Source organism: Montipora capricornis, chromosome 4, assembly GCF_036669925.1.
Source record: "Montipora capricornis isolate CH-2021 chromosome 4, ASM3666992v2, whole genome shotgun sequence".
Lineage (NCBI taxonomy): Eukaryota > Metazoa > Cnidaria > Anthozoa > Scleractinia > Acroporidae > Montipora > Montipora capricornis.
Genome location: NC_090886.1, coordinates 14,171,777 through 14,187,116, shown reverse-complemented (window position 1 = coordinate 14,187,116; position 15,340 = coordinate 14,171,777). Strand labels below are relative to the sequence as shown.

At 38.9% G+C, this 15,340-nt stretch overlaps 2 protein-coding genes across 2 annotated transcripts in view; one reads left to right on the top strand and one right to left on the bottom strand.

Annotated features, from left to right (window-relative positions):
- Positions 1-500: 500 nt before the first annotated feature.
- On the top strand, positions 501-5,839 carry LOC138045614 (uncharacterized). The gene is made up of 3 exons (XM_068892172.1): positions 501-782; positions 3,942-4,088; positions 5,023-5,839. Exons 1-3 carry the CDS (start codon positions 509-511, stop codon positions 5,184-5,186), a joined length of 585 nt encoding a protein of 194 aa, XP_068748273.1. The 5' UTR covers positions 501-508; the 3' UTR covers positions 5,187-5,839.
- A 2,817-nt stretch (positions 5,840-8,656) lies between these two features.
- LOC138046137 (papilin-like) overlaps positions 8,657-15,340 on the bottom strand; it is a 7,719-nt gene continuing 1,035 nt past the window's right edge. The window contains exons 2-7 of the mRNA XM_068892815.1: positions 14,217-14,342; positions 13,491-13,600; positions 11,680-11,791; positions 10,925-11,029; positions 9,878-10,048; positions 8,657-8,795 (exon numbers count right to left, since the gene is read on the bottom strand). Coding sequence (XP_068748916.1) covers positions 8,785-8,795; positions 9,878-10,048; positions 10,925-11,029; positions 11,680-11,791; positions 13,491-13,600; positions 14,217-14,342 — 635 coding nt within the window. The 3' untranslated portion in view covers positions 8,657-8,784. The remainder of the gene's footprint in view (positions 8,796-9,877; positions 10,049-10,924; positions 11,030-11,679; positions 11,792-13,490; positions 13,601-14,216; positions 14,343-15,340) is intronic.

Below are 15,340 nucleotides of genomic sequence, written 5' to 3'. Positions count from 1 at the left end.
TTGACTGCTATGTGATGTGTGTCTCCTTGGACATACATGTCAACAACCAATTGCTGTAAATTCCGGTTATGCTTTTCGACATCAAACAAAGAGGTCATAGTTTATCAGACTGAAAAGGAAGCAATTTAATAACTTACAGACAGTGATCAAACTTATCAAGATGCTGGCGGGTTTGGATGGGCTCTGTTTCGCCAGTGTGATGTTATAAAATGTGACACAATGAAATATCCAAGAGTGACTAGGGATGAAATTTTTAAGCGTTACCTTAAAATCATTGTCAAGAGAACCCGCAAATCTACATCGATGGATAATCAAGCATGCTATATATTCGCAGACATTTTCATAATTATCAAATGCCACACATGAAGGGAGGTGTTCATAATTTGACGACCATAAATGGATTGACGTCTTGGACGCTCATTTACCAAAGTATTCGCGGTATGGAGATAATCTTTGCCACCTCGTTTTGGATATCACGCCTTGTTTTGACGTATCGGTTACCGCTTTTATGAGCGAAAGACTTGTGAGGGAGATCAGATGTTTCTTGAATGCAACCAGAAGGGACAGAACAGGATCACGCACACAAAATCTCACTGCAAAGACATTCTTGAGCAAACTCTACGTAAGGATGAATCAGGGTTTTGCAAAGTTGTGTTTCGTGCTGGCTGCTGTACAGCTTTTGCCTCTTCGGAATTTAGTTTCTTCATCCAGTGTTTATGTGGGAAGACATGCAGAGGGAACAATTTCCGAAAACGGGAGTTCGGAGAGTGAGGTCTCAGAAGGTGAGCGCTGGGGTAAATTTGATGCTTTCATTGTATTAAGAAGGAACGAAAAAGGTGGATGAGGGCTTTCCTGTCTTTCAATATCAGAAAAATTTTAGTTAGGCTTACCAACCGCATGGGATTTTTTTTCATCAATCCTTATTGTAATAAGAAGGAAATGTACTAAATTTCAACGAACCTATGTACATACTACCTAGGTAGTTTAAAAATGACTATCCAGTTGGGTCTCTTTAAAAAGGCGGCGCGGTTGTCTAATCAAAAGAAGAATTTGTCATGGCCAGCTGGGAATGTTTTAGCAAGGTAAGAAAAGAAGACCTTAAAACCTTAGAAGACCTTAGAAGTGATATGCAACGCAGGGAGGCTGAGTGAATTTTCACTGACAACCGTGTCAGCTCATGATTTAATCCACTACAAATGAGTTTTTATCAAACATGTAAGAAAGCTCGAAAAGGACAGAAAAAAATGTTGGTGTTTATTCAGCGTTCATTCAAGTGTTTTCAATTGAGTGTTAAGCTATTCAGTTAAGGGATGTCACATTTGGTGGTGGAAAGTTCCTGATCTTAAAATGCATATTTTTTTAGTCTGTTGATAACTCCATTTGTTGAAATTACCCCCTGTATTTTAAAGATTAAAATACAAACTTCCTGTGACCAATGTTGCGTAATTACATAAGAGAAATTGACACCATTCACGTTTGAGAAATCCGCTTTTTACAATGGGAAAAGTGGTGGAATTAGTTCTTGGGAGGCGTTTTAAGGATACAATAAAAGAACTGGAAATTGGTGTGGTATCTGCTTCCCAAGAATGGAAATCTTTTCAGTTTTTTAAAAACAATCCACAAGGAGAGATCTTCATTTTTTCAAGCTGTGTGTTCAGAATCCAAACTATTTGCGATATATCCTAAAAAAGAAAACGGGGATTCTTCTCGACACAAGAATCCTTTTCAATTAATACTAGGCTCATTCGGAATCTTTTTTAAGAGAATCTTTGACGCATTAAGCGGATGTGTTCAGAATACGTGCAACTGACCGGACGACCTTGTTGCGGTAAAAGAAGAAAGTCCTGCCCCGACCAAAACTCGCTGCCACCAGCCTGCCTCACGGCAAGCACAAAAACCTGGCACTGCACTCCGAAATCTCGGTACCGTCCTATTGTTTTTCGGGCATGGCACGGTACATTTTTCGTGTAAGCAGAACAACCAGAAGGCATATTTAGGCACCCATGCCAAAACGATCAGCACTCCTAATATTGGTACCGTGCCAACTTTGTGCGTGTGTATAACAACAAATATACAAGAAAGGTAGGAAGAATGTAGGAAGGAATATTTTCATCATAAGGCCGCCAGAAAATAAGAATATTCTCAAAGTTAGTTGGGCATCCCAATGTACAGAGATTGAAAATTAGAATATTTTGGCATTTCCCTTTGGACTTACAAGTTCATTTTTCAAGGCAAGTTTTCTTTGCCAAGGCTATTTATCTATTGTTTTGAAAGACATAAATGTAAAATAATATAAATGTCGATGCATTCAATAGTAGGATTTAATAAATTACGAAAAAGCTTTGTCGGCATTATGAAAGTTTATGGAATATGGAGCTTTGCCCCTACAAATTGTTACGTTCTTCTTGGAGGCCAAGTGACGTATTGTCAAATAAAGGATTTCAAAACGTTTTATCTTTTGAAGTTGCTTCTTTATATTGTGGTAAGAAGTCGAATCCCCAAAACGTTTGTTCGCTTTTGCCATCAGGGTCTCTTCATCGATTAATATCTTTTAGTCTTAAGACGCTGGCGCATCATTTGGTGTTATTAACGGTAGGTCTCTTCAACTTGTCTTATTAAAGCTTTTCTTGTGAATTCCTTGTTCGTTGATCAATTTTTACATAACGTCGTGTGGCGGATTTCTGCTTGTGTCAGTTAAAGCTGTAAATTGGGTTCTCCGTCAGTTTTTCCATGGGATCAGCCTACACACTTATTGACAGAGCACTTAGTATAGTGCAATGCAAAACTAGATTAGACTAACACCTTACAGAGTCATTTTATAGTTTCATAATTTGTTGCCGTGTTTCCTTTATCGTGTACACAGAATTTGCTTTCATCGTCTTTACGATGGTTTTCTAATGAGGAGTGTTAATTTATGGTATTTGGCTAAGAGTTCGATGCTTTGCAATTTCGTGCATCCTTTGGGTAGATCTGCTTATTCTCTCGCACGTTAATTAACTCAAAAAATTCTACTACTCTCAGCTATGCTTTCATAATCAGTTTAATAGTACTTATCAAGAAACAGATACCGTAGTCGTGACAATCTAGTTAAGCTAGTAAATAGACATCACGAAAGATCTGTTTATCACAGAATAGCTGACAAAATTCTATTTTAATCTCAGTGATTCAGGCACCTTCCTGTTTGTCAAGATTTCGCGGAAATGGAGCAAAACCATGAAAAACATTATGTGGCTTATCGTCTCCAGCGTTTTCTCATCGAGTGCCCTTGTCTTCATCAAACGAAGATCGAATATCAAAGGACCCAGGAAACGAAGACCCTCCCCCCGGAAAAATAACATATCAAACACATCGTTTTCCGATTTTTTTGTTGTTCAGAATGGCCGATGATCGAGCCATTTCAGGTAAATTGCCACAGGGGCTTCGTTTTCCACAAACCCAGACTGACATATGAAAAACGAATACCTAAAACAAAGACCCAACGACAATTTACAAGAGATGACTTTTGTCGCACTTCAAACAACAGGAGTAAAGTGTTTTCCTAGAGGTAGTTAGATATAATACTTTATCAGGGTCCTCCATTCTCCGGGTCTTTAACCTTTTTCGGTCGTCGATCTTCAATTTTTTTCTTTTTTTTCCATGTTTAAGCCTGAATGACGTTGTAAATGCCATGGTAAAAAAAAAAAAAAATTGCCTTTTTAATTGGAATGTCCGCACTTCAAGCTATGCATCCTTATCGGAAAAGCTCTATGTTTAAATATGTTTAACCTTAACAGTTTAAAGGCCGGACCAGCAAACTGGAAGAAAAGATGCTCTGTGTTTTATGCCGGTCCTAACAAAGGGGGTAAATCATGTTAATTCATTAAACGACAATAATAGAAAAATACTGAAAAATGTATAATGAAAGAAGGATAAACTTTATGAACATTTTTTTATCGTCGTAGTGAACACGTGTGAAGATGGCAGCCATAAAATTTGCCGGAGAATTATAAACCTGTATGGAGACAGAGCTTGCACTGACATCGAGGACAAAAACCTACAGCATACTGTACAGATGGTCTGTCAAGCAACTTGCGGATTCTGCACTAAAAGTAAGTTTATTACCAGCAGCTGATATGATAGATGCGTTAGTTTGCTCGCACGTTCGCACCCTGCGAGCAGAGCCTCTCTCAAGGGGGAGCAAGAGAAGCTCTGCAGAAATCGTGTCAAGTCTTTTAATTTGGGCTAGTCGTTGGGTGCTCCTGAAGTTTTTCGCCCGTGTGATGAATGAGCCGTCTCCATTCTGACCAGTTAAAAACCCTTTGGAATTCCATCGGAAAAGTATATTTTAGAGCATTTTTACAAGTCGCCTTTCAAAGTAGTCTGGGCGAATGAAGGGGAAAGTTTACTATTACAGAAGAGCTTTTACTGATCTGTGAACCATCAAGTAATCGAAATTTGAATAATTCAGCAGCTTTACCCAATAAAGTACAATGACACCACCATGTCAGCAAGGAAGAGGTTCTTGCTTAGATTTGAAGCCTTTGAGAATTCGTGTAGCGTGGGTTTAGCCTAGCCGTTTCTCATCATCGGAAAGATCTCAGATGATCAGGAATCCTCCGTTTCTCGATCGTGTCAGACTCTGCCGAGATATCGGGAAATCCCGGAGTTATTTGTCAAAAGGGGGCTGGCGACTGGAATCATCGCCGACCATCGCAAAAATCTGTGTTGTGTTGGAATTGAAACACTCCAAATTTTTCAATTTGTTAGAGACCATCCCAGAGTATTGATGCCTGGATTTCCAGTTTTAAAAACACAAGCGGCTTTAGGCCATGTGTCACGGATGGATAACGAAAAAACAGCAAAAGCTTTTTGATTAGTAAAACATTAAATAATGAAGCACTTATTCCACTATGATTAATATGGGCTGGCGCTATAATAAGGATTTGACCGCTCACCAGGGGACAGGTCACTTTAATTCCTCGGCGGTTCATCAGCATTTCTTTTCCTTAATTTGATACATGCTTCTTTTTTTTTTCTGATCAGATTGTGAGGATCAGTTTGCAGACCTTTGCAAGGAATACCAAAATTTCTGTGGAAGAGAAGGGGATATCGGAGGTCTGCTGGCTGAAATCTGTCCCAAGACCTGCAACAAATGTCAATTAAGAGCGAGTTCAACAGAGAATAATGTGGTCGTTATTGAAGGATAAAGACAGTACTTAACGCAAAAACCTTAAAAACAAGACGTGTGAACTGCGATTGGTAGCCTGTCATAGTTGATTCTTTCGGGAGTTAAAAGAAAGTGTAATATGCCGAGTGTGGTCCCGTCGATCGCTAACTTTTAGCGTTTGCTTGAGATGTTCTAAAAAAAGAGACATTGAAAGCAAGAACTGAAACGCTAAAGAACGATTCAAGAACACTGTCAAGGAAAGCTATTGGCCGAGAACAATACACTAATACAATCGCTTTGCACGTAGATTGGACACTGACATTTCGGGAGATTAATTTCGATTCCTCTTGCGATACTCAGAGATTAGCAGTGTTACCGGGATTTTTGTATGAAAAGCGTTGCCATTCCCTTTTCAAATTTCACGCTCCACAAGCCACGCGTTAAAAAACCTGTCAGTTTCTACTTACGCACATCTCAGCAGTTCTCCGCTGTCTTCTGTCAAAAGAAGAAGACGGAGAAGAACCGGTGGAAAACGCGAGCACAGAAATCTGAATTTTCTGTTTGTCTTGCCACTTGTTACAAATGCGTAAACTTAATTGGATATCTTTGCATTCAGAATCTACACTTTAAAAAAAGAAAAAAATTCGGGTCGCAAAAATTAACATTTGGAATAAAATATGACCTTGCTTTTTATTGTGCCTTGTAATTATTGTTACAGATAAGGTTTTTGCTGATTCAAAAAGTTTTAGAACACATGAGTGAGTCAATTGTACCGTGTAACGTGTCAATAAATAAATAAATAAATAAATAAATAAATAAATAAATAAATAAATAAAGAAGTAAACAAATTAATAAATTAATAAATAGTGAAAATTTACAAAAGGCATCCTATTTCTAGATTTGAAAAGATTCTTTGACGCTATTGAACATGATATCTGTTAGGACCACTTTTAAGTGCTTTAAAAGCATTATGGGGTCACGTCTCAATCTCTCCGCCATGTTGGATTTGATCCGCACCCGTCGACGGTGATAAATAAATGACCATAGGCTTCCCAGCCTTCCTTACATAGCGCGCCTTCTGCCAATCTAACTGGCTCGGTCCTATCTGCGTGACCATAGACAAGTAACTCTTTTGGATGGAGTGCAATTTAGTCTCTGTAATCTGAGATGTGGACCTCCACAGACTTCTATTCTTAAGCGCGTGTGAACGGTGTCTGACTGGCTTCAAGTGACATAGATTTGATTAACCGATCGAGTGGTGTAAAGCTGATCTTAACAGTAACTTGTCATAAATTTGGGATGACTTGAGTTGACTCCGTATTCAGAGCATGTACTTGGTCTTCTTGACATTCAAAGTGTACTTTTTTGCTACCAGCAGCCATGATTCAACTGATTTCATATCACAATCACAATTCATTTTATGTTTAAGGACACATGGGTTTTCTTCAGACAAAGAAAGTGTATAGTATCACCTGCAGACATTCTGGGTTTTGGAAACAAATTGTATGATGAAGGCCGTTGACAAAGGACCGCAAAGGCCGAAAATGATGCCAAGGGTTAATTATAAACCTTCTATTTACACGACACCGATCGAGACTGAATCCGTGTCGATTTAAAACCGGTGCCAAAAGTGGAGTGTTTTCAAAACGATGCGGTTTCATCTGTCGCGTAAACAGCGAAACCGCATCGATTTGAATATGGTTACTATTTTGGCGCGAAATTGTATTGTTGAATTAAAAATACTAAATTTAGCAAGTAGTGCAGCGCTCGCTTATACCAACATCACGACTTTGATTTTCTGGCGAAAACGGCTTCATGTAAACACTTCCAAACCGCATCGATTTTGACGCGGTTTCAAAGTCATGAAACCGTGTCGATGTGAAACCGCGTTCGTGTAAACGCTGCCTCAGTCTCACGTGGCCGTCCACAAGTCTCAAAGAGAATTTTGGGAGCTCTTCCCGTCTTGCGGCGAGTAAGTTCGTGCCACCAAAAATTAACACAGAACATGTGCAATGCAGGCTGGTGAAGCCCTATTTTTAATTACGGCAGTCCTGTTAAGGACACCATCAGAAAAGGATTAGCTGACAGATTCCAAAAGGTACAGAATGGACGTGCTGGGATGGTTTGCTTTCTAGTTATAAGAATCACCCAAGAGATATGTTGGATGAACTTTAAAAGTTAAAATTGAAAAGACTAAAACAATCCTACTCCACCGCACTTGAGTCGGAATTTTATGAGTGTGTCAAGTATACATTGCTACGAGCTTAGCAACCCCCACTCAGTTGTAATATACCCACAGCAAGATCTAAGGGCGCTTTCCTTTTGTCAGACAGAAATGGCCGGTCAGACGCGTCCGTTTGCAAAGAAAATTCAACAATTTGGAGGAACACTTCCATGATAATCCCTCGCATTCTTCTTCTTCTTCTCCTTGAAGTGTGTTAATTTGAATGCGTCGTGGAATTAGCCCTTCCAAATGTCCTGTCTGGTCAGTTCTGTCAAATGGAAAGCGTCGTAAGTCTGCAAAAGGTATCCTACGCTACAAGAGATCTCTTCTGTGGAACACGATTCTCTTCGATATCAGGCAATGTATCAGTTTAAACAGTTTTAAAATTTCATGGAATGGGAAAGATTTTTTTTATGACTGTTTCATTCAGTGGAAGTTGAGCGACTTCATGGAAGACTCGATTTCCTGTTTAATTAAACAAACGCATTCACGCACTTGAAGTTGATACTTATATAAGACGATTTGGTGGTTTTTAAGTTCCTGCATTCTTCGATGGATTTTTGGGAATAAGCTGTTCCTGTTTGTATTACTTTTAATAAACCTTTTAAGAATTGGCTAAAATCTGTGACAAGGAAGCTCAATTTACAACCTTGTAGGGTATGGTTTACTTTACCATCGTGCATTTCAAGCGACGGCTATTTGAGCTCCATCAGTTGATTGGTTGATTACCGTTCACGGCTCGTTTCTATAGCATCCTTTTTCAGCCCTTGATGTTTGACGCTGGACGCTTTCAAATTGTGTCACGGTTGTGCCGTTACCTGTGAGGGTCCAAGACACCAGAGCCCGGTTGTTCGAAAGCCGTTTAAATTAATCCAGGATTAGCGTAAACTTTTGTTTCATGTTTTCAACTTTTTGTTAAAAGTTTCTTTGCTTATTTTTGTTTTACAAGATTGACTTCTTCTAATGTAAAGTTTTGCCGAATATCAACGTTGAACTAAGTCAGCATTTGAGAGTAGAGAAATAAACTCCTTGGTTTTTTTTTTTTCTGGGTTTAGCGTTAATCGGCTTTTGAACACCCGGGCCCAGAAGATTGTACCTCACCGGAGGGGTGTAAAAAACAAACAAACCAATTTACAACCATAATCGGGTGGCATCATGAGTTTTATTTACATTTGTATAGTTTGTACGAAAATAAATAATAAATAAGATCTAAGGAGAATAAAATTGTTTTTTGACAACAATGCCAAGTTCGCTAATTTTTGAACTTCTCTTTTTTTCCTTGGATAAACAAATGGAGTGAGCCGCTCGGCTTCCGGCATCAGGGACGTTCGTTTTTGAGATTCTTCGGTCCGCCATGCTTCTTCAACCGTCGAGGCTTCGATACACCCTCTTACATATTGGAAGCTATTCGAATTTAGAGCCTTCCTATAAAGCAAAAAACGGTATAAAAATATGTCATACATAAATGCAACATAGAAATAGGAAAGGGTATAGATCTTACGTTCATAAATGGCGGTCACATTTATAATTCTTTTGTCCGAGTGCAAATTAGCCTACCAAGCCTCCTTTTAGAGCAAGAATTCTTTTCAATTCACTGTATGGTATCGAGACTTGGGACATAAATTGACCGCCATTTATGAATAAGGTCTATAGGCCGATGACTTTTTTCTCGGAGTGAAGCGCTTCCCTTTCGCAGCGCATTTAGGATGTGGTACAGCTTTAGTCTAAAGCTAAAACGTGAATTGCCATATTAACAGTTGCTAAAAATGCTTTACCCCCTACTTGAATCAACAGAGAGCTTTAGATTCTAGTACGAGAACGACTACGAGTACGAGATTTTCACATAGAACAAAGGTGAGAGCGCGCAAACCAGCGTCATTTTGGCGGGAAAAACGTGATGCCGTCGTCATTTTAGTACAAGGTTTTGCAAAAATGTCGTCGAATCAAAACAAGTCAACAACACAGTAGCAGTTTTGGCATTTTTGATGAGCAAAAAGGCTCAATTATCAGCAATAAGACTAACTGAGCAACCTATACTGCTAACAAAGAATAAGATTAAGCCTACGGGTTATAAATTTCCTTAGTATTTTCGCTAAAAACGGGCATTCAAAACTCGTTCTCGTCCTCGTCGTAGAATCTAAAGGTCACTAATGTCGGGGACGATGAAAGAAGCATAAGATGCAGGACTTGAGGAGCAACTCCACGGCTGCTGACTCAGTTTATCATATCGTAACATCCTATAAATCTATGCTTATTCAATCGAAAGACTACTGAATGGTCCTCATTTGCAGTACTGGGTATCCTGTCTCTTTACATATGATTCACAATGACGGAAGATTACAGAGCTGTTGATCAATATCATTGAGTTATTATGTCACTACAGATTCACGTTGGATTTTTTACGTAAGGTACCCAAATAATCAGTTTTTACTTGAGTAAACAATTCATAGATAATTAAGAGTTCATTTGAGAGAAAGCACATTGACAGAACATCCAAATAAACTCACTTTTGAAGGCAGATATGTCCAACTTTGTCTCACCATGTCGACACTGACCACATGTGACTGGACAAGAATATCTATACTTTTCAACCACGTTTTCCTTGACAAATCTGTAGGCATCAGGCTTACAGTAGTCTTTCCATAAACTACATAATCTATGATAAAGATTCCTGCAAACTGGGCCAAAGAAAATGAGAATGATAATTTGGTTATAAAGCAAACTGGCATCAAAGACATTTGAATTTGTTATCACAACTTCGCATATGTACCATGAAACTGAAGGAAGATAACTAAATTTGACTTTTTCGGCATTTACAAAGTTTCTACTTGGGATCGATGCTTAGGTGAATACCACAAAGGCAAGGTAAAAAAAATCGAAATTAGAGGCTCAAATCAAATATTCGTTTGTTTAAACTCTAACAAGCCTTTCTAGCTTCCCTGCCATGTGGAGAATTTCAAACTTGAGGCAAGTAGAGTTAATTAACATAAACATGTGAAAGAATAATAATACAGGCTGCCATTTATAAAAGTGGTCTCCATTCATCGTTTTATTTCGTCAAGCGTCAATGAATTTTAATGTACCGGAAGTAGTCTTCGCATGTGCCAAGTTTCAAGTCCTACTATAAGAAACAGTGACAGTGATTGTATCTATTGTCAATTCGTAGTAAAGCTGAAATCTCAAGCGTGCGTTGATGTAAGTGTTGGAGTAGTCTTTTGAACCCCGGTGAAAGTAAATTGCGAAATAGAATCATAGTAAGTCAAGATTTCACTAAATGACTCTTGAGACATGCGCATTTCCTTTCAACAATCTTCTTCACCTTCTCCCCTAATTTGCAAAACTGATTCCTAATTTCAGTTAATCCTCATATTTTCTATGACTTTTCACAGAGGTCAACTGAAATGAAGCGTATTCTGGTTTGTCGCGCTATGAAGTCTCTTGACCGGTAGATTGTGATGGTTCGATTTCTTCACCAGAAGTTGACCATGCAACCGGTTCTTGTTCAAGCTCAAACTCTTGCGGAACCCATAATAACGTGAATAGTATTTCCCTACCTCTGCACCCCGCACCATTTGGTCCCGTAGCTGCAGTAAGGTCCCAGCAGCAGCCGTATGGAGTATCAAGACAATCGGGGCGCGCCTGCGCAGCTGCCTTGATCTCTGAAAACCACGAAATGAAGATATCAGTACACTTGTGCAATAAAAAAAAAGCCGAATACGGGGAAGAGGGCGGGATAGGAAAATGGAAGAATGCGACATGGCTAAACATGCTCCAGGGAGAAAATGAGACTGCGAAAGAAAGCGCAGAAAGTAGAATAGAAAGAACAGAAGAAGACAGGAGCCCATGACTATGCGCTCCTGAAGAAGAATAGAAAGAAAAAATATGACAGAAGAAGAAATTCGGAATAAAGCAAAACAGTTTGCAAGAACTTTTAATCAAGAATTTTGGTGTTAAAAACATTGATAGAAATAAGGTCGTCAATCGCTTTGAACATGTAGGGTGATTGAAGAGGATTAGATTTTTCGTGTTCATGTGTTTTGATTGGGAAAAACATTTTCAATTGGTTTCGAACCATTGATGTTCTCGCGAGCTTCTTAAAGTCGAGCGCGGGCTCGAACTCCTGTCGCCTTTCTAACTGTCACCGTGGAGACGTCTGCTATTGATCATTCCTTGGATAAATCGCATTTTTACCCAATTTTACTTTCCCACAAGTTTTTGAAACTCAGTAAAAAAGCTCGTAACTTGTAGTTGGTCCTCTATTGTCGCGTGACACAAAAGACTGACGAGAAAACAACGCAACAGCACTTACTACAAACTCCACAGCTTTTTGGACACATTTTCTTTCCTCGTTCATTGCAAGCACTTCGTCTGGAGAACCGTGAAACACGTTGTTGGCAAAACCTTGGGAAGTTATCTTTGCACTATGTCAAATATGAATGGAATGATTAAACTAGACATTTATATATTTCCACACAAGATTAGGTCCTCGTCGACACGGACTAAAAATTAAATTAAATACGCTTCGACCATTGTCTGTGAACAGAAGGAAAATGGAGTGGCTATTATTGACAATTTTGAAAGGGAAGTCGAAGAAGCGATAACCCAAGGCAAATATAACAGCAAATCAGCATACTCGCCGTTTATGTTGCCCGTCTCGATTAGCTAAGCTATATGCGAGCAGAGGAAGTTGCTGTGTCTTTCTGTGAGAGAATAAAAATGAAATGAATGAATGCCGGTAAAATCCATTTTTACCAATAGGTTAAATATGCGATCCTCATTTTACCTAGGTTGAATATGGTTATTATATATGGCAAGAGATTATGAATAATCTCCTGTATATGGATGTAAATTGACTTATTAAACATAAGTAAATCATGAAAAGAACTGTGTTGGATTGAGCATGTTCGTCGTTGTACTGTAGCGGTGAAAACACAGGACCGTATAGATCTGAAGGGTACGAATTCGAGTACCGGTAAGTGCATTAGTGACAGTTCTCTGTTCCCTTACTATGTTGTGATGTTGAGACTGGAGGAATATATGTATGCATGAATACAGAAACCGACAAGATGATATGAAACATTAAGATGTGTTGAGATGCGTGAGACACTGAAAGCTTGAGGGAAGGTAGAAGTAACCACAAATATAAACCACAGAAGTAACCACAAATATAAAACAGTTGGTTTATGCAATTTAATCACTCTGAAGATGATCGCAAGATCGAAAACGTTTAGTCAAACATTTTAACAGTTTTTACCTTTTACTATTTTATAATTTTACCGACGAAATGCATATATATATGAAGGTAGAAGTGTTTTCAATCCTTTTGCGGGTGGGGGATTGCATATTAAACCTACAGCAGGTACGAAAATGAGGATCACCAATTTAACCTAGGTAAAAACGGATTCAACCTGAGAACGGATTTTACTAAAAATGTCGGGAACTGTGGAGCTTAGACTGCCGGTGGCAGCCCTTTAAATTTTCAAGTATAAATTTCTCTCAAGTTCCTTCCGCCTATTTTGTTCAGAGACAGAAATCTCCCCCTGAGGCCCATTTTTACAGGCCTCTGTTGATCCTCAAAACGTTTAAGCTCCTCACTTAATTTGGCAATAATACTTGCTCTCGAGAAGAGTCCATGACTCTTGCTCTTGCTCTCGAAGGGTGGCCGTACCAGAAGAAAAAATAGATAGATAGATAGATAAATAAATAAACAAATAAATAAATAAATAAACAAATAAACAAATAAAAAAAAAGTAAATGAATAAAAACGCGCGCTAGTATAAAGTTTAGTGGATAATCGCTTAACTTTCGAAATTGAACGAGTACTAAAGGAGTCCTAAAGGGCAAGGGCTAAACAAGTGAGACAAATTAGCACTAGTATCTTTCAAATGTGCATGTCCCCGGTGTTTCCATAGCAACTTCCGTATAACACTGTGTAACCTGGATTGCACTCTATAACCTATTTATGCATTCGCCATTGGCCTATCAGAAACAAGATATTTTGTTGAGTATATAATAATATCAGGGGTATGATATACCAAGGGACACGAAATTTCCTAATTCTACGGTCGAAAATGATCCGCATACTCTTTGAATGATACTATCGACCAATCCTGGATAAACGTGAATTAAATTACCTGGACAACCTTCGCCTCCATACGAATGCGCTTCTGTTTTTTGATCCCAGCAGCAGCCGTATTTACTTAATGACGTGGCACATCTTGGTTTACGTTCTGACATGTAATGAAATATAACCGACGATTAACCATGGACCATTATACCACTTCAGTTTTATTACAACATAATTCTGCACCCGTGACAGCCGCGTGAATCTTATCATATACAACTGTAAGGTAGTTTTAATAATACATTTTTAAGGAAAAGCGAGTGCCGCTCACTCTTTGAGATCCACTGAAGACTTTGCTCGAATACGATTCAAACCCATCGTATTCCATGTTATCATTCTCTTGAATCGCTATCTCGCTAATGACAGGAGGAAGAGAATGTGATCGCTTTTTGTCGAGCCTGTCAATCAATGTCACCGCGCTGTACCAATGAAAAGCCCGGTCCGTGGAAGAGTGTCTTTAATTTTCAGACTGGGGTATATACGTAGTTCCCTCTTCTTCTCCCCACTCTCACCAGTCCTACAAACCATTATTGTTTTCGACCTAATTTTCAAGCAGTTGGAATGCGGAAAAGATTGCTCCAGAGCTCTCGCTGGTGTGGGAATGATTGCTATACACAGCCTGCGAGAAAAAGTGCCTCCTAGACTGCAGGGAGGAATAGCACATAAAAATACCTTATACTAGTGAGAAAGGAAAACAGTAATAAATGAAATTGGTAACTTACCACAAGTTTTGCAAGTAAGAGCGCAATTCGTTTTCATCGATTTCCACTTACAGCAGTCTGTGTCTTTGGCGCGATAAAGAGTGACAAAATATCGGCATGTCCTTGATTCCATACGGTCTCGGCATACTGTGAGATAATAGAAGTGTTTTTTTTCAGTAAAAGAATAAATAAATTTTCATACAGTTAATGATCAGTCATCATGGTTCATCCCTCTCGTGGAAATTACGAACCCACAAAGTTGCAATGCTGGCTCAACAGACGCCCTATGTTAATATTCTCTCGCCTGAAAACATCTTTTGAGGATTATAAAGCTATTGCGTGAAATTTAACCATAAAGTTTCGCGGTCGTGCTCTGAACTTTAGTAGAAGGAACGCGATCAGTGATGGCGCATTGCGCCGAGACTTATCAGTGAAGGAAAATTCGCTACTGTAAGTTGCCTCTAAAATGTATAAAATTTGACTTCTAACGTACAGTCCCTCATCCGCCGCTTTAGTTTATTCAGCGCAAGGTGAAAACAGGCGCAAAAAATAATATGTTCGCGCAAAATCTTGACACAAGGAGGAGCGCACGTCGCCCTCATGTCCAGATTTCACGCGACCATTATTTTTGCGCCTGTTTGAATTTTCGTCTGGCGGTCGAAGAACCGAGTTGGAATTTTTTTTGAAACCAAAGTGTAAATAAATCTCCCAAACGACTCAAAGGAAATTAGCACAAGTCAGTCCAACTTCGAGCCTAGTTTATGGCTGAGCGTTTTTGGAATTTCCCACTTGATAAAATTCATTTTAACGATATACTGGAGTAAATGCGGGAAATCTTAAAGTTTTTCCAAGACTGCAAAGACGATCTCTCAGTATACATATTTTACTTGATGATTCCTAAATTAGACAATCTTCCCTTTGTTAATTAAAACTTGAAGTTCCTCGTCCCCAAAGTCCTAAAAAAGACCGTTGAAACGAGATGGCCTGATCACGGAACTGCTGACAAGCCGGATTGTGACAAAAACGTGTTTTTGAAAAATAATCCATATAAACTTTGCATAACTTAATAGTTAAAGAGCATCACTATAACAGTTTTGCTTTTTAATCCTTCAATTCCGTCAAGAATAGAGACAAGAAAAGTACGA

Bases quoted from the DNA above. Each gene is read 5' to 3' on its own strand.
- LOC138045614 (XM_068892172.1), top strand. From the start codon at position 509: ATGAGCGAAAGACTTGTGAGGGAGATCAGATGTTTCTTGAATGCAACC. The intron at 783-3,941 runs GTGAGCGCTGGG...TTATCGTCGTAG, and splicing joins GGAGAGTGAGGTCTCAGAAG to TGAACACGTGTGAAGATGGC. The intron at 4,089-5,022 runs GTAAGTTTATTA...TTTTCTGATCAG, and splicing joins TTGCGGATTCTGCACTAAAA to ATTGTGAGGATCAGTTTGCA.